This window comes from Puma concolor, chromosome E2, assembly GCF_028749965.1.
Source record: "Puma concolor isolate L17-30 chromosome E2, mPumCon1.1.hap2, whole genome shotgun sequence".
Taxonomy (NCBI): domain Eukaryota; kingdom Metazoa; phylum Chordata; class Mammalia; order Carnivora; family Felidae; genus Puma; species Puma concolor.
Genome location: NC_141681.1, coordinates 28,187,594 through 28,215,592, shown reverse-complemented (window position 1 = coordinate 28,215,592; position 27,999 = coordinate 28,187,594). Strand labels below are relative to the sequence as shown.

At 56.5% G+C, this 27,999-nt stretch overlaps 1 protein-coding gene and 1 long non-coding RNA gene across 5 annotated transcripts; one reads left to right on the top strand and one right to left on the bottom strand.

Moving 5' to 3' along the window:
• Positions 1 to 136: 136 nt before the first annotated feature.
• Positions 137 to 22,649, bottom strand: CCDC102A (coiled-coil domain containing 102A). 4 transcript variants are annotated; one of them, XM_086689347.1, is made up of 10 exons: positions 22,515 to 22,600; positions 17,906 to 18,090; positions 13,699 to 14,437; positions 11,320 to 11,546; positions 8,285 to 8,393; positions 5,691 to 5,807; positions 5,122 to 5,331; positions 4,571 to 4,741; positions 3,442 to 3,545; positions 137 to 1,239 (listed from the first exon to the last, which is right to left on the bottom strand). In XM_086689347.1, exons 3-10 carry the CDS (start codon positions 14,281 to 14,283, stop codon positions 1,110 to 1,112), a joined length of 1,653 nt encoding a protein of 550 aa, XP_086545473.1. In that variant the 5' UTR covers positions 14,284 to 14,437; positions 17,906 to 18,090; positions 22,515 to 22,600; the 3' UTR covers positions 137 to 1,109. The 4 variants fall into 4 exon arrangements, with proteins under 4 accessions (XP_086545473.1, XP_086545474.1, XP_086545472.1 ...); XM_086689348.1 differs by lacking the exon at positions 22,515 to 22,600 and adding an exon at positions 19,517 to 19,802; XM_086689346.1 differs by lacking the exon at positions 17,906 to 18,090 and having other exon boundaries at positions 22,515 to 22,649.
• LOC147573441 (uncharacterized) lies at positions 22,225 to 23,890 on the top strand. The gene is made up of 2 exons (XR_015244779.1): positions 22,225 to 22,445; positions 23,409 to 23,890. It is a non-coding gene; the product is annotated as an uncharacterized LOC147573441 (long non-coding RNA).
• The last annotated feature ends 4,109 nt before the right edge of the window (positions 23,891 to 27,999 follow it).

The following is a 27,999-nucleotide window of genomic DNA, read 5'->3' as shown; positions in this document are numbered from 1 at the left end:
TTCAAAAATGTATGCTATTGTGTTTTGATAAGTTTCTACCAGATTTAACGTAAATCTGCTGGTTATAGAGGGTTTAGACATTAAGTATCAAAAATAACATGGAAACTACCTGCAATTTCATTACCTAGAGCAGGGCTGGGGTAAAGATACAAGGATTTATTATTTATTGTGTTTACACCTACCTCTGGTCACCTGAACTTCATCCCATGCGGCAGAACCCAGCGGGCAAATCCCCCCTCTCTGGCGCACACCTTCACGTATTTCAATAAGAACTAACCTTTACTGAGCTCCAGATGAACTCATCTTATTCTCACGATAGCTGTATGAGATGTCTAATTTACAGATGGAGAAACTGAGGCTCAGAGAGGTCAGGTACTTCCCCATGGTTGCACAGCCAGGAAGGGGCAGAGGCAGAGATCTGAATCCATCCGGAGCAGAATAGAAGTCTCTTCTTCTCAGATTAGACACACACTGTACCTCTTCCTTCCCCTCATGGGAGCCGGATTCCCGACCATTTAGCAGCTCAGATGTTCATTCATTCATTCTTTTGCATATTCAGTCATTCATTACATAACTTGACATTCCTGAGCTCGGGCTAGGTGGCAGGTGCAGGCTGGTGCTGTCCCCTACACCAGCTGCCCACATCTGCCACACTCTCAGGACTCTGCCCTGAGAACCCAAACTCGGTTTATTACAAAAGGCTGAGTTTATCACATTGTACTATAAACAGCTCCACCTGACCCCCAAGCTTCAGAGAGGCAGCCTGGGTCGAGGCCCCAACAGCCCCCCTTGCCATCCCCCTCGCCCCTGCATGAAGGTCCTGGGTGGATGCGGGTGTGGAGACCGGGCCCGGGAGCGGTCCTGTTTTTATAACATCAGATGGGTCCAAGGACCCCGCGCACATACATAAAATATACATGTATAAAACACAGGCGATGGCTTCCCTTCCAAGAGGTGTTGCTAGGGTGGGACGGTTGACCCCCACCCTGGGAGAGGAGGAAGTCAGCCGTGGCGGGGAACACGGGTGGCTGCACCAGTCCGAGCGGCCGGTCCGCCTAGGCACCCAGGGGCCTGTGGCCACGGGCCAGTCCTGTCCGGCCCTGGGAGCTCTAGGCCACCTGGATCTGCAGGTCCTCATCCTCATCCAGGTCGCTGGCTCCGTCCCCGGCTTCCTCAGTGCCGAAGCGAGCGCTTCGGATCTTCCCGAAGAGGGGGGCGTTCTGCTGCTGCCTTCGGAGCCTGTGGGGCCGGGTGACAGGACGGTCAGGGGAGTCTGTCAGCTGCAAGCGGCCAAGCCTTCCCTAGCACTTCCCTGCTGCCAGGCCCCAGGCTGGGCCTTTTTCATCCATCACCTCATCACCCATCATCCTCCCAGAAACCACGGAGGTGAGGGAGATGCTACTTCATCCCCGTTTGGCAGACAAGGAAACTGAGGCACAGAGCAGCCAAGTAATCTGCCTAGTCCCCCGGACAGTAGTGAGTGAGGCTGGGCTCCACGGTGGGCTGGGGCTGGAGAGGTAAAGTAGCCGCTTAGGGTCATACTGCTGGGATTTGAACCCACGTCAGGCTCCAAAGATCACAGGCAGAGAGTTTGGGGCTGGGGGTCTGAGTCCCCTACCCCCCCAGGGACAGTGAGAAAGTGCTCCGCCCTCGCTCTTCCCCACATTCAAATTCCTAAAGCCAAAATTTACAAGGGCTGGTGGAGGAAATGCCCATCCCCCAGCAAGTGGCTGCCTTGGCTGCATCTTACTGGAAGGCATGAATTATTAACACGGCAGGGAGGGGCCCCGGCGGGGGCCTCCATTACTGGGCCGTGATTTAGTGAGCTGTCCCCGGAACATTAAAGCACAAAAAGTTGGAAAATAAAACGAGGCAGCGGTCCTGGGCAGCCCTGCCCTCCCCGTTGGAAGCACTTGAGAGGCTGGGTAGAGCCTGCCTGTCCATTTGGGGAGTTTATGGCTCCCAAAGAATGTGGCCAACACTGCGGGAAAGCCCGGGGCTAGGCGGCCTCTGAGGGGTGTGTGCTGTGGGGGTAGAGTGGCCAGTGCTGGCCATGCCTGGACTGGTGCCTGGGCCCCTGCACAACACTTTACGGGTCTCGTCCCAGGCAGACGGGGAAACTGAGGCCAGGTTGGCCACGTCACATGGCTTCAGGTCTGGCTTCATAGCCTGAATTCCCAGCCATGAAAACTCCACACACGGCAGCACATGGCACGTGCTCAGTAAATCAGGGCACAGATGGCCAGGGGGCAGTTTGGCCAGAACACTGGTCCACTGTGTGGCCGTGAAGACACCTACCTTCTTAGGCCTGAGTTTCCTCGTCTGCCAGCTCCCTAGAACAAAATATCTTCTACTTCCCTTCTCTCATAGGAGCATGGTTCTTGAGGCACAACATGGGTCCCAAATATAAGTACCCCCCAACAGCCCCGAGGGGCTCCCCGGGGGCAGAGGCAGTAACAGCAGTAGCAGCACTTACTATGTGCCACGTACTTTTATAAGCCCATTTAACTCACAATAACCGCGAGGTAAGAACTGTATCATCCCCAGTTTACAGAGGAGGAAACTGACACAGAGAGTTTAAGCAAGTGACCCAAGCAAGACCACACTGACCACTGACATGGCTACTAAGTGCAGATTCCCACCACCCGGGCAGCCTGGCTGCAGAGCCCGTATGTCTCTGTTCTGTGAAATAATAGGATGCCACTAAGGGCCTGGCTAGGGCCTGGCACAGGAAGTTGGTCAGTACAGTGGTCATGATGCCCTTGGCTGGCGGGGCAGCTACACAGTAGGCAGGGGCTTAGGCTGGGCTCTCTGTTACCTTATGGCCCCGGGGAGAGTGCACAGAGTCCAGGGATGGGGTGGTCAGGGAAAGGATGAAGAGTGCTAGCTGGGTGCCCCAGAGACCCTGAGGTCATCCTTCACTAACGCGGTCGCGTCCTGTCCAGAGCTGATGGGTTGGGTCCACCATCAGGGCCGGGGCTCCTCCATGCTTCCCTGCCTTCCGATTCCTCAGCTCCCAGCTGGCCTGTGGTCGCCCCAGCCCGGGGACCTTGGGGGCTGCTTGTTCTTCCGGGCCATGACTCTCCAGACCCTTTGTCCCTGCCCGCTGCCCCACCTAGGACCCGACCTCTTTGGCCGCCCTTCCTTCCCTCTCACCACCCGCCCACCTGCCTGCCAGCAGGTCACAGGAGATGATTCCAGGGCGCCCAGCTGGTCTCACTTCCTGCACTCCCCTTCCCTGGTTTCCTGGCCCTGGCCCTTCCTGCCTGGAGGGGACAGGATTCTGGCCCCAGGGGTCTTGGATCTCTTCCTTCACTGCCTTCCCCTCTAGCAGGAGTTTGGGGCTCCAACCCTGACCGGGAGGAAGTCTCTCTGCCCTGTTTCTGTGCCCCGGCTGGGAATCCTCTCCCCGCTGGCCCTCCTGCTGCACGCCGGGCTCACCTGGACTGCAGATGTTCCAGCTGCACTTGTAGGTTCTCGCTCTGCTCCGTCTGCTCGTCCAGCGACCGCTGCAGCTTCCGTGCCTGGTTGTGGGCCTCGTCCAGCTGGTGGGTGAGCAGGGAAAGAGCGTGAGGGTCACCTTGGGCCAGCCACTCCTGCCATTCCTCTGCCCTCCCCAAGAGCAATCCCTGTCTGTCCATCGAGGCCAAAACCAAGGCCCACCTCCTCCAAGGAAGCATCCCTTTGCTCCTCTCCGTATCTGCTGCGCCCCTGCCTTCCAAGTCTACACGTCTTCCAACACCCCAAGCTACTGATGCAGCTATCAACCCACCTGCCCGTCTCTCCCTGTGGGTCTGTTTATCTGACCATTCAGCCGTGGAATAGCATCTGTCCATGGAGATACCTACCTACCTGCCCACTCACCACTGCTTATTCTACCCGGCCACCCATCCGCCCTGTCTATCCGCTTCCACTCTCCCAGACCCACCTATTATCCCATCTTTCCATCCTTCTGCCCTTCTTTCTCTCTGTCCATTCACCCTTCTACCCACCGATCCAATCAGTTATCTGGCCATCTTTGCACTGTCATTTGTCTTTCCACACATCTGTACACTCATCTGTCATTTATCCGCCCATCCACTCACCTACCCATCCACCCATCCATCTATCCAATCACCTACCCATCTACCCACCCATCCACTCACCTTTCATACATCTATCGTTACATCCTCTCCATCCCTCCCTCTTCCCTCCTCCCCCTCCCTTCCCCATCCACCTGTCCATCTGTTCTCTCATACTTCTGTTCATCCATCCACAGAGTTACTCTCTCGTCTTTCCATTTACACATCTATGTGGTACCTGTGCCTCCTACACATCCACCCACTCATCCATCCATTAATCTATTCAACTACTCATCTCTTCGCCCGTTTTTCTTCCCACGCTGCTACATACGCATCTATTTACCATCCGTTGGACGCCCACATTCCGCTCTACCCTGGGCACCTCCCGAGAGTCAGGCTCATGCTGGGCACCGGGGGCCCGGCGCAGAGTGACACAGGAGGGCCCTGCCGCCCCACTCCTACCTCGGCTGAGGTCTGAGGCCACCCTCCGGGCTCCCGCAGGTGCTCACCTCGTCCTCGGCCTGGGCCAGCTCCTTCTTGAGCTCCTCCACCCGCAGCCGCAGCTTCTTCACCTCTGCCTCGTGCTGTTCCACCCGCCGGTTGGCGTGTGCCAGCTCTGCCACCTTCTCCTGGAACTGTTTCTTCAGCTTGCCGTGCACGTGCTTCAGGTCTGCCAGCTCCTGCGGGGCAGGGGAGACGGGGGAGGACTCGGCGTCAGAGGGCACCTGCCTGTTTGCCGCCGTGCCTCCAGTGCCCACAACAAGGCTGCACCCAGCGGGTGCCCGATGGACATCTGGAGGATTAAGAGGCTTAAACGACACAACGAACAAAGAGCACTGGCGCGGGGCCGGGCTCCCAGTAAAGTGCTCGGTAAGCCTCGCCCCCGGTGGGCACCCAGGAGGAGCAGCTTCTAGGGCGACTGCCACACCTGTCCTTAGTCGTTACTTCAGGGGTCCCCGGCCCCCAGTGGGCTGGAGGTGGACACCCAGCAGGCGCTCTGCCCTGGCTGCACGGGGCCCCAGAGTTGCCCCAGCCCCGGCCGTACCACCCGCTACCCCACCTTGTTCTTCTCGAAAAGCGCAGCCTGGCTGGCCCGCAGGTCACAGTCCAGCGCGCTGGCTGTCTGCCTCCGCCGCCGGGCCAGCGCCTCCTCCAGGTCCCCGACCTGCGCCCGCAGCTTCTTGTTTTCCCGTTCCAGGCCCAGCTTCTCGGTCTCCAGCCTCTCACGGCGACCCCACTCGGCTGCGTTCTCCGCCTGCAGCCGCTCCATCTACAACAGGGCAGGACGGGGTCAGGGTTCCGGGGGACAAGGGACAGCAGGGTCTGGGCTGGATGCTCCCCCTCCCCATCTCCTCCTGTAGCCAATTTTGGCTCCAGGAAGCAGATCCGGCTGCAGCAGCTATAATTAACCTGGGCTGATTTCACGGTGTGCAGGATGTGAGGGAGCTTCTGGTCTCTGTGTGGGAGAGAGGCCCGTCACCCCCTGCAGGCTGGAGCCCGGGGTGTGGCTGGTCCCCACCTCAGCGCACAGGCCTGCTTCTTGCCCTCTTCTGAGCGGTCGGCTAATGGAGACAATGCCCCCGGCTCCCCCCAGTCCCAAACTCTCCCGGCTCCCAGCCGCGGCCTCACCTCACCCCTCAGCTCGGCCATCTTCCTGTCCATGCTGGACCGTGCACCCAGCTCATCCTCCAGGTCTTCGGACATGCGACCCAGCTCGTCCTGGTGGGCCTCCTTCAGGATGCTGAGCTGCAGGATACAGCACAGCCTGGTTATGTGAGAACCACCTGGGTACATCTGGAACCAGCTCTGGGGGATGGGCTCTGGTGCAGGAACGCTCTGCAAAGAGTCTGAGGTGGGGCCCACGTGGGCCACAGAGTATCCAGAACAGAGCCTGAATCCCACCACTTGTGCCATTTCTGACATCTCACGCTTCCGACCTCATTACCCGCTAGCCTCCCAGTGTCTACTCGTGGCCCCTGTCACCCCACTTTCCACAAGAGTAGCCTAGAAGGAGCTCTTTAAAAAGACAAATCCAATCATACCTCCATCTTTGGGTTGCTTAGGATAAGGACCCGCCTCCTTTCTATGGTCTCATGAAGCCCTGCGTGGTTGGACCCTCGTCCATCTCTCCTCAGCCTCATCTCCCACCTCTCTCCCCTTAGTTCGCTGTGCTCTAGGCTCTAGTCCTCAAACACACCAAGCTCCTGTCTACCGCTGGGCCTTTGCACATACAGCTCTCTCTACCTGGTGCACTCTTTCCAAGGTATTTTACAGGACTGACTTTACTCATTCTCAGGCTTTGGCCCAAATGCCCCCTCCTCAAGGAGGCCCCTTTCCTCCTCCCTAACTACAAGGGGTGCCTCCTTTACTCTCTGTCCTACTCCCCAATGGAATGTGAGCTCGGGAGGACAGAGAGCTTGCCTGTCTGCCCACCTTTGTATCCCCGATGGTCTCGGCCCTGGGTAGCCCTGTGCTGGCTGAATGCATACAATAGACCCGAACAGGGTCTGCGTATGGGTGCGGGGCTGGCCATGTCAGGATCGCCTGGGGTGATTCTGGCAGAGTTGCACATTCCCTGTTGTACAGCAGGAAAACCAACAAACTACCACTCTGTGCAACGACACGGATGAGCCTCAAATACATAATAGTGAGGGCAAGAAGCCAGTTACAAAAGAGAATCTTTATAATTATCTGCTAAACTGCACATTCATGTTTTATTCACTTTTCTGCAAATGATTCCACTTCATAATTTGAAAAGATTAAAAAGGCAGATTCCTGGACCCATCCCCCAAAGATGCTGCTTCAGGACAGTGAGGGTTTTAGGATATTTCCCAAGAGATTCTACCACGGGACCAGCCTTAGTCGCCTCCAGGGCAGTTTCAGGCTCTGAGGTCTGGATCTTTGCACCTTCTGGAAATGCAGCTGATCCACAGGCTTTCTCTGGGTGGCTGCGCCCCCTGGTGGCTATAGGGGGCTGCACAGGAGGCAGTAGCGGCCCCCCAGGGCGATCTCTGCCTACCCGGAATCCCCCTGCTACCGTGGTGGAATCCCCTCTCTGCCAGCTGGAGTCTCAGTTTTGTCATTTATAAAATGGGGACATCAGGGTCCAGCCTCCTCAACCGCCCCGAGGCATCAGTGAGAGCACACACTAGGTGCCCAATGAATACTACATCCAGACTCCTCCCCTTCAGCACAGTCTACAAAGCCCAGTGAGGTTTGGCTCCCCTGTAACCTCCTCTCTCACTACCCTCCAGCCACACTGGCCTGTTTCCTGCACACACTAGGCTTATTCTGGCCGCAGGACCTTTGCATTTGCTGTGCCTTCTGCCAGGAACTCTGCTCCCATATGGTCTCAAGGATGGCTTCTAATTCCTTTAGGTCTTGCCTCAAACATCACCTTCCTAGAGAGGCAGGCCTGCCTGCCTGCCTGCCTGCCTTCCTTCCTTTTCTTCCTTCCTTTCTTTCTTTTAAGATTTTGTGAACTTTATTTTTTTTTTATACTTTATTTATTTTGAGAGAGAGAGAGCAGGGAGGGGCAAAAAGAGAGACATAGAGAATCTCAAGCAGGCTTTATGCTGACAGCGCGGAGTCCGACCTGGGGCTCGACCTCACAAACTGTGAGATCGTGACCTGAGCCGAAATCAAGAGTTGGACACTTAACTGACTGAACCACCCAGGTACTCCAAGAGAGGCCATTCTTTTTTTCTTTTTCTTTTTTTCTTTAAATGTTTATTTTTGAGAGAGAGAGACAGACAGACAGAGTGCGAGCAGGGGAGGGGCAGAGAGAGAGAAGGAGACCCAGAATCTGAGACAGTCTCCAAGCTCTGCACTGTCACCGCAGAGCCTGATGCGGGGCTTGAACTCATAAGCTGTGAGATCATAACCTGAGCCGGAGTTGGACGCTTAACCGACTGGGCCACCCAGGCGCCCCTAGAGAGGACACTCGTGACCCACCACCCCATCTCTCTCATTCTGAGTGCTTCAGAGCTTATGAACGTACCTGCCTGGTTACTGTCGGTATCCCCCGGGCCCCACCCCGTGGCCTCCACAAGGTGAGCTTCTGAAGGCAGGGACATCGCCTGCCCCAGCACCCAGAACAGCATATGGCACACAGCCAGTGCTTGGCGAGGAAATGACTGAACTCCCTGTCTCCTGCTCCCACTGCTGAAATTCAGCAGCGCAGTGCTGCGTCTCCTAGGAAGACCGTCAGCTCCAGGACTTACTTGCTTGAGCATCTCCTGCTTGGTCTTGTTCAGCTCCTCATACTTGATCTTCCACTGGCTGAGCTCCCCTTCCAGCTTCTCAATGTTCCTGCTCAGTGCCAGTTTATCCCTGGAGAGAGGAGGAGGAGGAGAGGCAGACATGGGGGTGAGCTCACTGAGGCCCTCTGCTGAAAGCCCTCACCGGTGGTCTGCACAGGAGTAGTCCGTGTCCAAGGTCCTTGCCTTGGCATTCAAGGCCCTGGCACCCCACACTGTGGCAGGCACCCTGCTTTTGCACTCCTTTTGGAGGGGTACCCCCAACCCCACGCACAACCGCGGGTGCCTGGCTTACGATGTGGGGAGGTGACCGAGACTCCAGGGCAGTGGCCATCCTGGGCAAGTGTCTCAGGCTCAACTACCAAATATGACGTCTGTTCCTGTTTTATGTACTGGGGGGTTCCCTGTAAGGCTTGGTTTGCACACAGGGTTCTGGAGTTGGAAAAGCTGGAAAATACTGTCCAGTGGGTCTTAGATGGAGGGGGCACTTCCTGTCATCATCCCTGGGTGGGTCTCCTGCGATCCCCATTCTGCACTCTGCTCTGCGCATGCATGAGATGCTGTGAGTAAAGAGCACAAGGCCTGGCCCTGGCACACAGTAGGTGCTCAACGAAGAGCTGTGCTTATCATCACTCTTCAGCATGCTGTGCCTCACGACTGCCCCGCCCCCCCCCCCCCCCCCCGCCACCACTCTCAGGAAGCTTGACGTGTCATACGTCTAACATGGGCTTCTCAGAAGAGACAATGCCACCTTCTAGGAGGTATGTCTGATAATCACGCATGATTGGGTCATTTAGTGGGCAGGGACAAGGTGTGCCTACGTCCTGCAGTCAACGCCCAGGACATCTTGTGCACCCAGGAACTGTCCCGCATCCCTGTAACGCGTGCATGTCCTGTTGGACATCCCTGGGTGTGAAAAGGATCTGAGCCTTGAACCTCAGGCTGATTCCCATATAAACAGAAAGTATCTTCGGTATAACGTGGTGTTCCCCAGGAACAGAATCGCTGTGTAAATTGAGGGAACGTCGCGCTCTGCTTTGTTCAGAACTCTACCAATGGCTGTTCATCTCTCAGGAAATATGGTCACCAAAGAGACAGCACTTGTGTATTTGAGTTATTAACCCCACACACCTGCACCTGCCGTTTTTGTAGCCGCCCTGGGAGGTGACTTTACCTGAGTGAACACACATAAGGCTGCAGGACAGTGGCTGGCTCGGAGTATTTGCTGGTATGGTTATCATCGCTATCATTCTTTATAAAGTTACCAGATGCTAGCCACATTTGACCCTGAAAACCACAGATTTCAACCGCACGGATCGACTTACATGCACACTTTTCAATAAATACAGTACAATACTGTAAGTATATTTTCCTTTCCTTTTCTTTTTTTAAAATGTTTGTTTATTTTGAGAGAGAGAGAGAGAGAGAGAGAGAGAGTGAGCGAGCACATGTGCCCAAGCAAGGGAGGGGCAGAGACAGAGGGAGAAAGAGAATCCCAAGTAGGCCCCGCACTGGCAGCCCAGAGGCTGATGTGAGGCTCGAACTCATGAACCGTGAAATCATGGCCTGAGCCGAAATCAAGAGTCAGAGGCTTAACCAACTGAGCCAGCCAGGCACCCCTTCCTTTCCTATTCTTAATGTTTTCTTTTCTCTAGCTTACTTTATTATAAGAATACATCATATGATACGAATAACATACAAAATATGTGTTAATCAACTATTCACATTATCAGTAAGGCTTCTGGTCAACAGTAGGCTATTAGTTAAGTTTTTGGGGAGTCCAATTCTGGGGAGTCAGATTTTCAACTGCACGGGGGGTGGTCAGTGCCCCTAACCCCCACATTGTTCAAGGGTCCACTGCATTTCACTATTTCTTCTAGGGGAGCTGGGCCTGAGCATTTCCATGTCACGATACATATATTTTATGACAGGCTCCCCTCATTTCTGCTTTAAATTTCAGTTAATGAAACAGGTTGAGTTTTGTCTGTTTTGCTTAAACAGAAATTTACGGTCTCACAGTTCTGGAGGCTAGAAGTCCAAGGTCAAGGTGTCAGGAGGACTGGTTCTGTCTGAGGCCCACGAGAGGGAATCTGTGCCCTCGCTTCTGGGAGTTTGTGGGCCACCGTTGGGGTCCCGTGATTATAGAAGCACCACACTGACCTCTGTCTTCACACTATCTATGCATTTAATTTCTGGACAGAAAAGGGGGCGTTACAAAATATTCTTTGCAATCAGGCCTGTGCCCTGATCAAGGTCACCGGGAACCTCCCTGTTCTAAATCCACGGGTCAGAGCTTAGTCCTCTCCTTACATGATCAATTCAACTGCTCACTGCCTCCTCAGTGAAACAGGTGCTCCTGGCTTCCCTGTCCCTTCCGGGACTCCCTTCTCCTGTCTCGTCTCCTGCTTGGCTCTTCCTCTGATCTCTAAACTAGGTTGGCTCCAGGGCTCCGTCTCTGACCTCCCTTCCCCCGGCTCGTGGCTTTACCAGTATCACCTATTCACTGCTGACTCTTGAGTTCTTACCTCCAGCCCAGATCCACCTCACGAACTCCAGACTCCTCATGTCCCCAGCTGTCTCCCTGTCATCTCAGACTCAACCAGTGCAAACCTGAATTCCCATCGGCAACCCCTCAACCTCCCTGACTGTCCAAGGCACCCTCTCCCTGCCAGGAGAAAAGCTCCGTGAGGCCAGGGGCGGGGAGGTTTGGTCGTATTTAGAGCGGTATCCTCACTGCCGAGCACGGGTTTGCCAGAGTAAATGCACGACACGTATTATTTAACTAATGAATTATTAAAATAAGTCAATAAACCAAACCTTGCACTGGGTCCTCCAGTAGAGCACGCCGCTCTAAAGTTCCAAGACTCAGCCCTTAGTAGTGCCATTCACCTGCAGCGAGCCTCACGTTCCACAACACTGACTTTCATTCTGTGATTCTGAGGGTGCCCTGGTGTGGCCGGGTCCACCCCCCGGGGCCCTGCTTCCCTCCCAGGACTCACTCTCGCTCCTTGAGTAGCACCTTCTGGGATTCATCTAGCCGCAGCCGCAGGGCGGTCAACTTGGATGCACCCTCTTCGATGGTGGCTGTGTCTTCCCAGGGCAGCCGGCTGCGCTCCTGGCGGCCGGAGCTGCCCCGTGGGCCCCCGGCCCCCACGCTGCGTGCCTCCCAGCAGCCCTCGGGCTCCTCTGGTCTGCTCTTCAGCAGGCTCTCCACTAGCTCCAGTTCCTGTGGGGACCAAGGCGGAGGATGGACCAGTGGCAGCTGAGCCCCCCTCTTGGCCAACCTCCTGGCCTTTCCCAGGCCCGGGGTCTGGGATCAGCTTGTAGGTAACCTTGGGCAAATCACACAGCCCTTCTGGGCCCCAATTTCCTCTTCCGTAGCCTACCTCTCCATCCCTGGAGAAGGAGAGACACCCCCTCTTCTGGGCTTCCCCCTTCACTTCCTGGAACTGTGCATTGAGTCAGCCACCAATGTATCCGAGAAGATTTTGCAGGAGATGGTGAGCTCCCTGCCATTGGAAGTATGCAAGCATATGGTGGGACACTGGTGTGAATGGAAGCAGAAGCAGGGACACTTATAATGGATAAGACCTAGCTTCTCTCAAAGGGAATTCCGGCTCGAATATCCCATTCTTCACGTGCCAACACTAAGGCACCAGGAGATGTGTGACATGGTAAAAGAGGCACAGGCAGGCAGTCCCTGTGAGCAGAACCAGCTCCCAGACAGGAAGCACTGAGGGATTATTAACTCAGTGCCAAGCCCTCTTCCTCTCCTCCAGCCTCCCCCTACCCCTTGGCCCCTTCAGCCTGCCCCTGATACACCCACGGCCTGTCTCTGACCACGAACCTGAGACATCCATGGACTCTTTTCCAGCCTGGCTTCCCTTGTGACCTTCCTAGATGAGTCTAGGCCAACTCCTTCCCGGTCTGGCCCTCCGTTTCCCTATCTGGACTGGGACAGCGGCCCTGGGAACTACCTGGGGAGAGAGACTCTACTCCTAATGTATCTCAGACTGTCTGGGTGGGGGCCTTGGACGCCACCTGGTCCAAAGTCCTGTTTCATAAACAGGGAAACAGGGAGGGAAGGGGCTTTTTCTGAGTCTCAGACCCAGACCCTGATCACCACCAGCAGCCCCTTGGCTAGGCTGGAGGAAAAAACCTCAGACTGTAATCCCAAGGTTCCTGCCACTGCACTGCCACCTCCGGGGCTGTGACTGGCAACCACAACAAGGACAGGTCAGGAATAGCACCTGAGGCTGGCTGACAGGAGCTGTCATTATCTGCCCCAAAGAAGAGCAATGAATGCCACCTCCGAACACCAGGCAGGCCTGGGGAGGGGGGGGGGGGGGGGGGGGGCGGGGCTTCAGCCACCAGGAGGCAGCAGTGGCCACTCCAGCCTGCAGGGATGGAAGGGGAGGGAAAGGGGCAGCCAAGAATCTGAGCTGGAAGAGCTGGCCTGTCTGGGGATGGAGCTGGGAGGAATGTGAGTCTGGACTCTGCTCCTACAAGGCCTGCTGGGTCAGGGGATGCTGCCCTCCACACCCACCATTAATGCTCCAGCCAGACTGATTATTACAGTGGGTCCTGGAGTTCACCTGGTTCAACTACCCAACGCCCCAGTCACCAGCTGGCAGACATTGGTACTTAATCTCTCTATGCCTCAGTGTCCTCATCCACAAAGCAAACACCCCTTGGGATTGTGCGAATTAACTAGATATGGCACACACAGAGTTTAGTGCTCTGTGTAGGTGCCCACTGAATGACGGGACCTGTTATTCTCAGCCTCTGGGCTTTTGCATGCCTAGGATGTCTGCCTGCACGTTTCACAGCTAATTCCTCCACATCCGTTTAGTCTCAGCTGAAATGGGACCTCTTCCAGGAAAGCTGTGAAGCCCCCTTCCCAAAGCCTGGTTCAGGGACCTTCCCTGTGCCCCTATTGCCCTGACAATCCCCCATCCCCTCAGCTTTGATGACACGGGTTATAGATGTTCACCCCTACCCGCCCCCCATTCAAGCTGAAAGAATGAATGAATTCAGCTGCGATGCTAATGGACGCCTACTAGGCAACTGTTTGGATCATACTCCCGCCCCAAAGGGACGATTTCATGGTTCTGTTGACTGTTCAGATGTGGGAGTGGAGGGACCACCAGGTCCCAGGCCTCGCCACCCTGGCGATCTCCCTCTCCCCCGAAGAATGGCCTCTTGAGGCCCTGGGGAGCAGAGGCCGACCCAGGGGAGTGAAACCTCCCGGGGCACCAAGCCCTTCCTTATCCCCCTTTCGGAGTCTCGCAGCGCTCCCTTCCGGACCCGGGTGTCAAGGCCCCGCGCAGGAGCCCACCTCGTCCCCAGCCCCACAGCCCCACCCGCGCGCCGCACACCTGGCTGCCCTGGGGCACTTCCGACCCGACGTCGCGCACCGGCTCCTGCTCCCGCTCGGGCTCCGGCGCGTCCGGCGTCCTGTCGGCGTTCCCCCGGGCGCCGCGCAGCCGCGCAAGCTCGCGGCCCCGAGCCTCGCACTCGCCCTGCGCCTCCTGGCGCTCGCGCCGCGCGCCCGCCAGCTCCTTGGTGAGCGCGTCCAGGCGCTGGCGCAGCTGGCGCACCTCCTCGCGCGCGCGGTTGCGCTCGGCGCGCACCTTGCTCCACTTCTCGCGCCAGTTGGCGGTGCAGTCGGACCACCAGCGCATCGTCTTCTCCATCTGCGCCGCCCGCGCGCGCGCCTCCTCCAACTCCCGCAGCCGCAGCTCCTCGCGGCTCTCCCAGTCCCCGTCGGCCAGCAGCGCGGGCGCGGGCGGCAGCGACAGCGCGGGCGGCGGCCCCGGCGAGGGCGTGCCGCTGGGCGGCGTGGGCGGCAGCGAGTCGGCCGTCCCCATGCGCTCCGGCGAGGGGCTGCCCAGGATGGTCAGGAGGCTGCCCTTGGACAGCTGCGGGGACTCGGCCAGTCGGGGGCTGGGCCCGTGGCTCATGGTGCGGCCGCGCGGGCGGGCCCTGCGTCCCAACTCCGGCCGGACTCAGGGGCGGCACGGGGGACGCCCGGCGGAGGCGATACGACTGTGCATGATGGCCACTGCTCCCCACCGCTCTCCTGGCCACTGGGTGGGGGACGCTTCTTCCTTGGACCTGTGGGAGAACACAACCGTTATTGGGTCGTGGCCACCACCTGTCCATACCCATAAGCTCAGACATGGGAAGGGCAAAACCGGCAGCGGGAACCGCATGAGCAAAGGCAGGAGGGGGGAAACGGTCTGCTTCAGGAAAGTCCCAGTGAGGCTGTAGTGGTGAGCGAGGGCCTGTAACCGCTTCCTCACTGGCCTCCAGACACCACCCTATGGTCCCTTCACCCTGCAGCCGAGGCAGCTTATCTGAAACCTTGATCTGCTCTCCCTGACCTTCAAGTCCAATCTCACAAGGTGAATGGCTGGTACTACTTCCCCATCTCCACCCCAAATGCAGCATGCGTGCTTGCTGAAGGAGTCCCCTCCCTGCCTCTTGCTGCGCTGGGCTAACTCTCATCGGTAAGATTTATCTGAGATATCATCTCCTCCTAGAAGTCCTCCCGGACCACCTCAGGCCAGGAGGCCAGCCCCATCTGTGTCTCCACCATTAGTCTAACCAACCTCACCTACCATTGATCTGTATCCCTGTCTGCTCCCCATCCTGTGAGTTTGCTGAGGGCAGGGGCTGGCTCTCGGCCACTGTTTTAGTCCCAGCATATGATGACAATGGCAATGACATTTGTGGAGGGCTGACTACAGGCCGGGTACCATGCCTAGGGTCTCATTTATTCCTCTCAATAGACTCCAGGGAAATGACTGCCATTTACCTAAGGGGAAAGGGAGGCTCAACTCAAGGTGGGTTAAAGCCTCGGATCTGATCGCAGATGCTGTGTCTGGGAGCCCAAATGCAAACACTGGTGAGGGTTTGGTGAATGCAACACGTGTTCTGGTGGTATGATGGAAATAAACCCGTATGCAGTGTGGGGGTGTGGCGTGGTGAGGGATCGGTCCCACTGCTGGACTCTGCTATTTGTGGGCCCCATCACTTTAAAAGAAGCGAGATGTGGGCCCCTGGGTGGCTTGGTCGGTTAAGCATCTAACTCTTAATTTTATCTCAGGTCATGCTCTCAGGGTTTGTGGGTTCCAGTCCTGCAGCTGGGCTCCACACTGACAGTGTGGAGTCACCTTGAGATTCTCTCTCTCATGTCTCTCTGTCCCTCCCAACCCCCTCTTTCTTAAAATAAATAAACTTAAAAGAAAAGTGAGACGCATGCCCTCTCTCTGTCCCCAGCCTGTCCCCCTCTCCCTCCATTGTGGCCTTGTGTTGACCGCCAGCAGCAGCCTCTCTTGGGACATCATGCTCTTCCTTCCCCATTCAGCAGAGTGTGTCCCACAAATCCTCACCCAAGGCCCTGCCCCGATAGCCATCCCTTCCTTTCCAGTGCGCTTCTGGCGGGACTCAGCCCCACAACAAAGTGCCTCAACACCAGCTAATCCCAACACTGCCTGGCCAGCCCTCTCTGTCCCCTCTTCATCCTCCTCCCACCTCTAACCCCCACTCTCAGCAGGTGATCTAATGTCATAGTTGCAGTGAAAAGGGAAGCCATCAGATTGGCACTCCCTCCAGGTCCTGTTCCAAGGCCCATGGCCCCCTTCTCTCTGGCCCTAAGAGGATGGAAGGGCTGTCCCTCTTTGGGTCAAAGGTCCCCTCTCCGGTTTCTCCCATCTCTGCCAATGATGCCCTCTTTAGGGGGCCTCACCCCTGCTGGAGTCTCTCCTGGCACGATCCTCCCCCCTTCTCCCCTCCTCTCTCTCCTCCCTGTCAAGGCCCGTCCACCCTTTCAGTCTCTTTGCCCTCTCTCATCAGGCCATGCCGGGCTGGTTTCCGGCCACACTGCCCTACCTACCTACTAGGCAAGTCTCAGCCCTCGCCGCTGCACCCTCTCTAGTGTGGGCACCGTCAGCCTCTCCTGCTTTCCTGCGTCACCCTCATCCAGGACGCCGTGCCCTCCAGGTCTTCCTCCTACCCTCCAACTGCTTCCTGCCAGCCTTCCCGGGACAACCTGGGTGCATCTGTTGAGTGGCGGCATCATCCAGTCCTGGGGCTCCTTGTCTCTCACCACCCGGCCTGAGCCACCCCACCATGTCGTCACCAGCCCTGAATCTCTCTCTCTAGCCCAGGTGCCCCACCGGAACCTCACACGCCTCTACCAGGATGTTCCTCAGATAACTCAGACTCAGCCTGGCTGAACTGGAACTCACCTTCTCCATTCCCTCCACAACCAGCTCTTCCTTCTGGATGCCCGCTCTGGGAGAAGAGCACTTCCTCACTCCTTCATGCTGTGGAGTACATTGTGGAATCTTGCTTTCTCCCCACGCCCCTCATCGCGTCACCTCCAACTCCTGTCGGTCTGTCTGCCACATGTCACAAGGATCTATCCACCTTCTTCCTACTCTGTCACTAACCTGTCAAGGCCACCACCATCATTTCCCACCTGGGTGAGCCCAGCCACTGCCTCTCTGCTTTCCCCCTGGAACCACCTTTGCCTTCTTCAAATCCATTCTTTTTTTTTTTTTCTTTTTTTTAAATGTTTCTTTATTTTTGAGAAAGAGACAGAGTGTGAGTCTGTGGGAGAAGCAGGGTGGGAGGAGTGGAAGAAGCAGAGAGAGAGGGAGACACAGAATCGGAAGCAGGCTCCAGGCCCCGAGCTGTCAGCACAGAGCCCGACGCGGGGCTCGAACTCATGGACCGCGAGATCATGACCTGAGCCGGTTGGACACTCAACCGACTGAGCCACCCACGTGCCACTCTTCAAATCCATTCTGAACAGTGGCAGCCAGAGTGAGTTTTAATTTAATTGTTTTTAAAGTTTTTTTATTTTGGGGGAGGGGTAGGGGACAGAGGATCCGAAGCAGGCTCTGCGCTGACAGCAGAGAACATGACACAGGGCTTAAACTCACAGGCGGTGAGATCATGACCTAAGCTGAAGTTGGACACTTAACCGCCTGAGCCACCCAGGTGCCCCCAGAGTGAGTTTTTAAAAATGCAAACCTGGGGGCACCTGAGTGGCTCAGTCAGTTGAGCATCTGACCCTTGACGTCAGCTCAGGTTGTGATCTCGAGGTTCACGAGGTCAAGCCCCGACCCAAGCACAGAGCCTGCTGGGGAGTCTCTCTCTCCCTCTCTCTCTCTGCCCCTCCCCTGCTCGGGCGCTCTCTCTCTTAAAATAAACAAACATTTTTAAAGAACACCAACCTTTGGCCACGCTTTGTTGTTGGCAATAGCGGTGACCCCCCTCTAGCGTCAAGTCCGAGCTCGCTCCCTCTAGGAGTCCCAATCACAAAAATCCTTCAATCCCACCACTTGTTCGCGGTCCACACCACCTGCCTCCCACCCCCCACCCCCCCCCCGCCCCCCAGCCCTGCTCCCCTCGCTCAGCTCACGTTCCACGGCCCTGCTCTCGCCCTGGCAAACTCCCTCAGCGCCCCAGCCCCTCTCCTCTTCTTTTCTCCCCAGGCAGTGCCAACCTAGGTCACCTCCACTGCTCTGCCTGTCTTGCCTCCACCTGTGCAGCCAGACACGCGGGTTTTACCGTCAGGTGGAGCAGTTTACGTTTGTGACCGCTCGCGTGTCAGTGCTGCCCGGCGATCCTCCTGTATTTCTCTCGTCCGTTGGCTGTTTGTTAATTGTCTGTCCACCGTCACCAGGCATCGGTTCTAACCTCTGTCACCAACCTCGTGTAAGCCACTGCCCCTTTTTGGGCCTCCATTTCTCCACCTGTAGGATGCGGGTGGCGTGGGAGTGAGGGAGACCAGTGCTTCCTGATCAAGGGATTTTTCGGATTCACCTAGATACTTGCTTAAAATGCTGTTCCTGGGCCTTACCTCCCCCACGCCCTGCCAGAGCCTCATGGTCAGTAGGTGTGGGGCTGGGGATCTGCATTTTTATAGTCCAGGTTGGGGACATTTGAGTACATGGTGATGCCTGGTCCCCACCCCTAGTTTCATACAGACACACGTGTACGTCTCGATGCCAAAAACAGCTACACAAAGTCACACACCCAGACACAGCCATACGGACCTAGCTTCCAGTTCCCCATACACCACCACCTCCCTGGCAGGCTGCGTGCCCTCCGACAGGCTCTCTGTGTGTGCAGTGAGGTGGCTGGCCTAGATACCACGTGCATTCGCAGACATCTTTGCACACCCGGACACATCTGCAGACACGCACGCAATCCCACACACTTAAACGCAGACACAGAGCGACACGGGAAGGCACGTATCCTCAGGGATGGACCCCTATGCACGCACCACGGTACGGATGCACGGAGATGCTCCCCTGTAGATACAGAGTCACGGAGGCACCCGAAGACGCACACGTGAAAACACACCGATGGGTACACACGGACACGTGCTGATACTCACCCCTAAGACAGACAGATGCACACGCACACAAACACACACTCCTCCTCTCCGCCTTTCCCTGGCCCAGCTCCACGAGAAGAAGCTCTTGGAAAAGAGAAACAATGCGTGGGCCTGAGGGGGAGGGGAGGAGGCAGGAAATCCCAGCGCCAGCCCTGTGCTGGTTCTGGGGTGTGGGGGGGAGGTCCGCCAGGATCTGGCTGCCGGGCCCTTCTGGCAGCCCCTAAACTGAGAGGGTGGCAGGGAGGGGGCCACTGCCATATCCTCTTGGCCTCTGGGAGCTTCCAGGCCTGGCATGGGGCTCAGCAGTGAGGGGGCGGGGGTGGGCTCTTTCCAGGAATCTCAAGCCTGTCGCTCAGGGGCAGGGCAGGCGCCACCCAGGCCCCTAATGGCTTCCAGGCGCCCACACTAAAGGCAGGGGTGGGCTCCAGACGGAGCTCCTGTTGCCCTTCCCGGCAGCCTGGCTCAGTCTCTCCTGGGGGCTGGGGGAGGAGGAAGGGGAGCAGCGGGGAAAGAGGGGCTCTGAACAGCCCTCCTGCAAGCCCAGAGTCCCCTGGGGGCCGTGTGTACATACGTGTGGAAAGGGGTGGGGGCCCCAAGGTTGGCTTTCTGGAGAAGCCCACCCCCCGGCACACCAGGAACCCTGCACCCCACGTAGATTCCGCGGCAGCCAGACCCTGCCTAGCAACACCTCCCCTCACCCTCACTCCCATCCCACTAACACAACACAGCCCCGGGGACACACACACAGAGCCCTAGTAACGGACGCTCACCACACTCACCCAGAGTCGTGCAACACAGAGGCTCAGGTCACAGTTACAGAGACAGACTGCTGCCGCCCTGCCCTTCCTGCCCCTTCTCCACCAGGCTCAGTGCCTTCTTCCCATAGGGTGTGTGGTTTGTATGTGTGTGTGTGTGGCCTCCTGCTTCCCCTAGGGTGACACTACCCCCCAAAGAGCAGGTGGGGGGGGGGAGGGACCAGCCACCACAGGCCCCAGAGAGCCTTCCTCACCCCACCTTCCCCTCTCCTGCCTCCCACCAGCCAGACGGGTCTATTCCTGCTCTAATCCTCAGGGTTTCTGCTCAGGCTGTTCCCCCGCTCTGAACGCTGCCCCTCAGTCTCCGAAACCCCCACCCATCCCTCAAGCTCAGTTCTGCCACCTCCAGGAAATGCCTCGATCTCCTCAGCTCCAGCTCCTCCTCCCCAGAGAGCACATCCCTACAAACCGTCGCAGCCACATTTGGCCAGCTGCCCTCTCTTCTTGCAGCGCAGGCTTCCCGGGCCCAGACGGGACGCTTGTGCCACCCACAGCTTCTAGGACAGGCCTTGAATACAGGATTTGCTTCAAGTTGGCTGGCGGGTGGAGAGCAGAAGGCTCAACTGTGACCTCGCATCCCGTTAGTTGGGCAGTCCCCCTTAGTGGGACTCAGAACTTCCGAACCCCAGCCCCACAGCCGTCCTCACTGCTACAGGAAGCTGTGGGCTCACTCTAGGACAGAAACTGGAATCTTGTGATCCAATACTTGGCTCAGGCGAGGCCCTCATCTACTCTGTCCACAGAAAGTGACCAGTGGTTCCTGCTGCTTGTGTTACTGTCTAGAAGGTCTCTCCCTCCTTCTTTCTCCATCAGCAAACTCCTACACATCCTTCAAGACCCACCTTTACTTTCCCCTCCTCTGGAAAGCCTTCTCTGATCTCATATAGAGCACGTGAGTGTTTCCAAAGCACTGGCACACCACCCTGTTCTTAGGCAATGGTCATAAGGAAATCTTGATCTCTCTGGCTGTCAGCACAGGGCCCAGCATACAGCAGATGACACATAAATACTTTCTAGGTTGATGGATAGAAGATCAACAGTTAAGGATCCCCTTATAAAGAGGGAGAGTTGAACTGTCCTAAGGATAAAGAGTCATTTTGTAGCCAGACTCCAAGACAGGCAGGTGTGTGAGCCTGTCTGTGGCCAAGGTCAAAGTCAGAGGTCATTTCATGGCCAGGTTAGGGATTGGGCCTCTTACTTAAGCTTAAGTGGCCCACAAGAGGACAACTTTGTGTTTTGTCTTTAGCATGTTTAGATGACTCTCACTATCCAGCTAGAGAAGGGAGCAATGCTGAAGGCTGGATGGGGGCCAGCTGAGGGGACTGGGGGTTACGCAGCGGCCCAGCTCTTCCCTCAAGCTAAGAACGCCGCTGTGTCCTTCCAGAACCTTTCAGGTGGCGCTCTGGAGCTGCCCATGGCCACAGGCCTGGCTGTGGGCAGGGAGCAGAGCCCAGCAGGAAACCGCAGAGGACAGCCTGATTGGATAAGTGCAGGGTCCAAGGCTGGTCAGCCCACAAACTGCGGGCACCTGTCCCTCGGACCTGCTGCCTGGGCTCCAGCCACTGGATGGCCAGGAGAGGAGGGAGGGAGGGAGGTAAGCAGGGCCTGCCAGCTAGACCTGAGCCCCTGGGGAGCAGACTATCCCAGGCACCCCCATCTCAGACCGAGGAGCCACAAAGATGTCCTACATCACTGATTAGAACTCCTTTCTTTACAATGGACCAACTTAGGTCCAGAGGAGCAGCGACTTGCCCACATCCACCCAGAGGACCAGCAGCAAAGTGGGGGCGGGGTGTGGGGGGTGGGGTGGGGCTGGACTGCTGGGATTGGATCCTTCCCCTCCTGGGCTAAGTCTGCCTAAGGGGCATGATGCCCCTGGGAACACTTATAAGAGGGGGTCCTCAGGCATCGGGCCAAGTGGCCAAGCATAGCTGGTATGGGAGAGAGTTAGAGCCTTTCACGGGGGCTGGCCGGCCTCTCGGCGACTCCTTGAACTATTCGCTTTTGTAGAGCAGACATCCCACCAGTCAGGGCTGTGCCACTGGTAGGCTGTGTGATATCTGCAACTCTCTGTCTTGTCTGGGCCGGTTTCCTTGTCTGTACGATGGGGAGAGGCACTAACAAGATTCCTAAAAGCTCTGTCCAACAAAGTGGGCAGACCTTGTGCCACCTGAACCGATCAGAGCCAACCCAACCCCCACACAGGTCTGTACAACCCTCACTTAAGACACAGAAACAGGAGCCCAGGGCGGAGAGTGGGTTTGCCAGCTATCATCAATTGGCACTATTAGAACGGTGGGGTAACTGAGGACCACTCCATTCTCCTCGCACTGAGCCATCGCTCTAACTGCCCCAACTCCCTCCAGAAATGCGCTTTCTGCCCGCCCACGGCCAGAAGTCGCGTCGACCCTCACTTCCTCGCCCCTTCCCCAGCAGCCCCGGTCCGGCAAAGACGCCCCGCTCCCTCTAGCGGCTGGCGGAGGGCAGAGGGGGCTCCCGGCCCCAGGCGGCGCGGTCCCGCCCACCCCGCCGCGCGGCCCCCATTGGCGGCCGCCGCGGGCTTGGGGCGGTGGCGCCGCGCTCCGATTGGCCCTTGAACCCGTCCATCCCGCACTCGCCATGGTGACCACGTTGGGTCCCCCGGGAGAGTTCCAAATTCCGCCCCCGCCCGCCGCCCCCCTCCCGTCCGGTCCCGGCCCGCAGCATTCCGAAGGCGGCCCTGCCCTCCCCCCCCACTCCCGGCAACCCCTCTACACCCGAGGCCTGGGGCCCCGGGAAGTTGGGGAGCCCCGGGAGAGGGCTAGGAAGTTCTCGGAGTTTGGGGGTTGCTGCGGACGCTGTGCCCCTCTCCTCCAGCACGCCCCCCAACTTAACCCCTTCCCTCCCGCGGAAGGTTCGCGGCCTGGAGGGAGTTCCCGGGACGCAGTGGCTAGCTGCCCCCAGCGCTGCCGCCCCCGCTCACCTCAGCCGGGGACCCGCGGGCTCCGGACGTCCGACCCGCCGCGGCTGGGCGGAGCGGGCGCGGGGCTTGCCGCGGCCTCCGCCGGGAGGGCCGAGGGAGGGCCGCCGAGTCTCCTCCTCCCTCCCGGAGGGAGGGGAGGGAGAGGAGACGGCGGGGCGGGGGCGGTGGGCCCCGGCAAGCTGCAGCCCCAATGTGACCCGGGCCCACCGAGTTGCCGGGGTGGGGGCACCAGCCTGATTTGGAGGCGAGGGGCACGGGCCGGGGTGGCGGGCTCTGCTAGAGAGGGAGCGGGACCCGGACGGAGGCCCCACCTCCGCTTGGGGCCGGGGTGGGGGGGGTACGAAAGGCAGGGTCTGGGGTCCCCGCGGGGTTCGGCTTTCCCGCCTCAGGCTTCCAGAGCGCCAACGACGCACTAGGCGCCCTGCAGCCGAAGTGGGCACCGCCTGTGCCGGGACAGCACGTGGGGCGCGCTTATCAAATGTTCACTTTTGTTACCTGCATTCTTCCTAGTGCCAGCTCTGCCACCGAGTGGCCGTGGAGCAGCAAGTCTCTGCCCTTCACAGGGCCTCAGTTTCCCCTTTGTACCACAAAAGGATTCACCAGAGTAACCTCACGCATGTTGAGAAGCATGTGCGGCACTTGGCCCGCGATGGGGGCGGGGGGAGATTTTCTCCGAGGTGCTGGGGTACGCCCAGCCTGGGACAGGAGCAGGCAGTTGTCCCCAGGCAATTACGGTAAGGCGCGCCCTTTTGTGCGCCCAGTGGCTGTGGGACTTCTTCCGCCCTTGGGAGTAAGGTGGTTGTGGTTTGCCCGCGGGATGGGGGATGGGTGCCAGGAGGGCTTCTCATCATATCCTGTATCTGGAGGGCGACTCTTTTTTTTTTTTTTTTAAAGTAGGCTCTAGGCCACCTGTGAGGTTTGAACTCATGACCCTGACATCGAGTTGCATAGTCCGCTGACTGAGCCAGCCAGAAAAGCCCCTGCCATGAATCCTTCTGAAAAGATCACCAACACTTCCCGGAGAGAGTGGAGGCAACAAGACCACATTGGGACTCTACCTTGAAAAGGAAACGAAAAATGATGAAGAAAGACTAGCTTCAACTCACTAACACTATTTAGATTATGATTGCAACCATGCAGACATTAGAATGAAGAGTTGGTCCTTTACTGAAACAGGGTCATTTTTGCAAATATATTTGAGAGTTTCACGTGCAAATGTTGCTCTGAATCCTTTGGTAGTCTAACAATTCTCTCTGGAAGGACGCGATCATTTCTCTTTAGCGATGTTCTCTTCCTCTGTGGACAGCTATGCCTTCATTTGTCCCATGTCACTTTAACCAACTTCATGAAGCCCTGCGCTTTTTGCAACATTTGCAGTTTTGCTTGTCAGTTCATTTGCTTCTTACTTGCGTGGTTAAATGCTGATGTCTGATGGAGACAGATTTGGGGAGAGGATGTGGTGTTGGAGAGAGATCTAGTCCGTAAATGTTGCGAGGCTGGCCTTTGCTTTGCTTTGTACCTGGGCCTGTGAGAGTCAGTTACTAAGTACTCAGAGGACAGAGATTCTCCCCCTCTTTTTTTAAAAAAAAAGTGTTTATTATTTTTGAGAGAGAAAGACAGAGTGCCTGAGCAGGGGAGGGGCAGAGAGAGAGAGGGAGACACAGAATCGGAAGCAGAATCCAAGCTGTCAGCACAGAGAGCCCAACGTGGGGCTGGAACTCACAAACTGTTGAGACTGTGACCTGAGCCGAAGTTTGCTGCTTAACCAGCTGAGTCACCCAGGTGCCCCAAGACTTCCCCCTTTTAAACTTGAGGAAATGCTCCGGGTGGGGTGGGGGTGGGGGGGCTTTTGGCTCAGACTTCCCCGAAGTCCACAGCGGGTAAGGACAGCAATGGGCCAAGAACCCCCTGGTTCTTTCCCAGGGTTTCTGGAGGTGACAGTAGGGATAGAGGGATAAAGAAGGTTGAAGAGGTTGAGTCAGTGGTGAAGCTGAGCTCCAATGAGAACATCACAGTTGGGCCCTCTCTCCTAAGAAAGGAAGTAGTCCTAGGAGTGTCTTGCAGGGGATGGGGAGATCCCACCCAGTCATGGAACCAAGATGGGTACTGACCATAGGCTTGGCAGTTCGTATGAATTATCTCAGTTTAAAAAAAAAATTTTTTTTTAATGTTTATTTTTGAGACAGAGAGAGACAGAGCATGAACGGGGGAGGGTCAGAGAGAGAGGGAGACACAGAATCCAAAGCAGGCTCCAGGCTCCGAGCTGTCAGCACAGAGCCCGACGCGGGGCTCGAACTCACGGACCGTGAGATCATGACCTGAGCCGAAGTCGGACACTCAACCGACTGAGCCACCCAGGCGCCCCATGAATTATCTCAGTTTTAAGCCACCCCGCGAGTTGTTATCACCAACTCATAGGAAAGTAAGAATCAGAAGTCAAGTGACAGGCCCTGGGTCACAGAGCCAGAAGGTCTCAGCACCCAGATCTGACTCTTTCAATCTTACCATTGTCACCCCTGTCTCTGAAACCACACACCCAGACTGCCCTCTGGATGCATCTAATCTGGTGTCAGCCTCCCAGTGGCCCCACCAAAGGGGTTCCTTCCCCAACTCAGCCTTCGATTGAGGTTTGTATTGGTATTTCCCACATTCCAGCCTTTCTGTCTTGTACCTCTGCCCCCACTTTTTGCCATCAACACATAGCTCTTTTCCTCTAAATAATTTCGTTTTTTAGGATGTATGTGTATTTTAGGGTAAGCAGGAAATCTGTATCAGTTGCCATAAATAGAAGAAAATCATAAAAATTAATGTCATGCGAACAAACAGTGCTACTAAAATCTAGCTAGAAACTTGCTCTTTGTTAAATAGGGGCATTTTTCACAATAGCCAAAAGGTAGAGGCCACCCAGGTGTCTGTTAGTGGACAAATGGATAGATGAAATTTGTCTGTACATTCAAAGGAAAGTTACTCAGGCTTAAGAAGGAAGGGAATTCTGATACATGCCACAGCATGGATTGACTGTAAAGACATTACGTTAAGGGAAATAAGCCTGTCACAAAAGGACAAATATTGTATGATTCCACTTCTAGAAGTTTCCTAGAGTGGTAAGATTCAGAGTAGACTGGTGGTTGCCAGGGGGCTGCAGGGAGGAGGGTAGGGAAAGTTGCTATTTAATGGGGACAGAGTTTCAGTTTGGAAAGGTGGAAAAATTCTGGAGACACATGGTGGTGAGGGTTGTATAGCATTGTGAATGTACTTACTGCCACTGAACTGTCCACTTAAAAAATGGTTAAACTGGTAAATTTTATGTATATTTTGCCACAATAAAAAGTTATTAAAAAATTAATAAAAAATTATCTAGTTTTCTGAGTCCAATATAAAAGATTGAGAAATGAAAAGATAAGGACACAAGGCAGTAGTAGAGACAAGTTAGAGAGAATTTAGCTCTAAATGGAGGCTTCTCCTGGATGCAGCCAGGATTGAAAAACAATGAACAGCGAGTGACTTCTTCATGGTGTGACTCAGTTTAGGTAATGTCCTGTTGGGGGTCCCACTTACTGTCCTCTTGCAGATCACGGGGTGAGTAGCCCCCATGAGGAGAGAGAGATGCTTCCCTAGGGATGGTGTGGGGCTCTCCCAGGATGGGGAGGGGGAGGTGGCTTGCTGCTTCCTCCCTGCCTGGGGGGCTGAGCAAGGGACTGGCACGCGTCCTAAAGCTGAAGCATCTGGAATGTTTTATAGGGGAGTTGGAGGCAGATCAGCCTTCTCAGGGGAAGCTGGACTCAGGGGAGCTGCCCCTGAGCGCCCGAGGGATGGAGAAGAGCTGGGGTCCTGCCCAGTACGTGTGCGTCCCAGCTGGGACAGAGCGGGGAGGTGGATGCGAATGTGGCAAGCCCATCCAGAGCTGGGTGGAAGCTGGACGGGGCTGGACCACGAAGGCAATTGGGAGCCACTGCTGGCTTTTGAGCCGGGGAGTATCTTGGTGGTGATTTCCAGGGTCTGGAGTGCACGGTGAGGTAAAACCAGCACTGCTACTGAGGCAAGGCTTCGTGAAGTTGGCACAGATCCCAGGTGGGAAATAGAGGGGATTTGGCGTGAGCAGGGCCTCGTCCTGAGCCCTGAGAGCAGCCTCTTGGGCTCGCAAACAGCACGAGGAGGAAGGCTGCTGGTGTTATAGCCCTAGATAGAGGTGGCCAGGAGACCTCAGAAATGAAGGGCCTGGAGGTCATGGCCTGGGTTGTGGCCACAGAAAACCAAAGTGCGGAGAAAGGCAAGGACTTTCCCAAGTCGTCTAGCAAGAGTGTGGCCAAGGGTTCAGGACACAAGTGCACAGGTGTCTCTGCAAAGCCTTTACCCTGCAGCCTCTTGCAGTGGGGGAGGGAGTGCGGAACCTGGATGCGTGGACCTGTGCTCCCCTCAGATCTCGCTGCCCTCCAAGAGGCAGCTCTCTTCCCCCTTCCCAGAGAGGCCTGAGCTACCTGTGGGTGGCACTTGGGTTGATGCTGGAAGGGCCACGGGCTGGGGGAAAGAGGAGAGAGACCCTGTTGGGACCTGCCTGTCTCCTCCTTGCTGCAACCCCTTCTCATCCCCGGGGGAGAAAAATACTTTCCTGAGCCGGAATTTGCCCAGGGAGTCTGGCTGGACAAGAGAGAGCACCCTGCCTCCCACCAAAATACACAGATACTTCCCCTTCCCCTTAGGATCCTGCACAGGAAGTGGCTGGAATAGGACTGGCTGACCAGCCTACCAGCCCCAAGTCTGGCCACATTTTCTGAGCGCTGTTCCGAGCAAGACCCTGCCCCAGAGGGCTCTGCACTGGGTAATTCCGGGCCAGGCTCTTGTCCTCTCCAGACCTCAGTCTCCCCCATGTGTGAAACAGGGGAGCTTTGTGGAGCGCTTCTGGTGACTTCGCAGCATTTCCTTTTATAAGCCCCACACTACCCCATGAGGTGGTACTATCTCTCTCTTTTCCTTTTTAAAGTGTGTTTATTTATTTTTGAGAGAGACTGTGTGTGTGTGTGTGTGTGTGTGTGTGTGTGTGTGTGTGTGGACAAGGGGCAGAGAGAGAGGGAGAGAGAGAATCCCAAGCAGGCTCTGTGTTGTTAGCACAGAGCCCTACTCGGGGCTTGATCTCATGAGCCCAAAGATCATGACCTGAGCTGAAATCAAGAGTTGGATGTTTAACCCACCAAGCCACCCAGGCGCCCTTACGTGGTACTGTCTTATCTCCATTTTACAGAGGGGAAGCTGAGGTTCAGAGAGTTTCAGTCACTTGCCCAAAGTCCCCCAGCCAGTAAATGGCAGGCTTGGTATTTGAACCCAGGCAATCCGACCCAGCCTTTGCCTGAGGTCCCGGCCATCATCACTCTCATTGATTGTCAGTTCAGGCAGGGGTCATTCTCCCTTTTCTGCAGACGGGAAAACTGAGGCTGAAGAGGTGCAGAGCAGAGGCAGGTCTTGAAACCTTGTGGGGTGCCACGAGGGC

Bases quoted from the DNA above. Each gene is read 5' to 3' on its own strand.
- CCDC102A (XM_086689346.1), bottom strand. From the start codon at position 14,283: ATGAGCCACGGGCCCAGCCCCCGACTGGCCGAGTCCCCGCAGCTGTCC. The intron at 11,547-13,698 runs GTGTGCGGCGCG...TGGTCCCCACAG, and splicing joins AAGTGCCCCAGGGCAGCCAG to GAACTGGAGCTAGTGGAGAG. The intron at 8,394-11,319 runs GTGAGTCCTGGG...TCCTCTCTCCAG, and splicing joins GTGCTACTCAAGGAGCGAGA to GGATAAACTGGCACTGAGCA.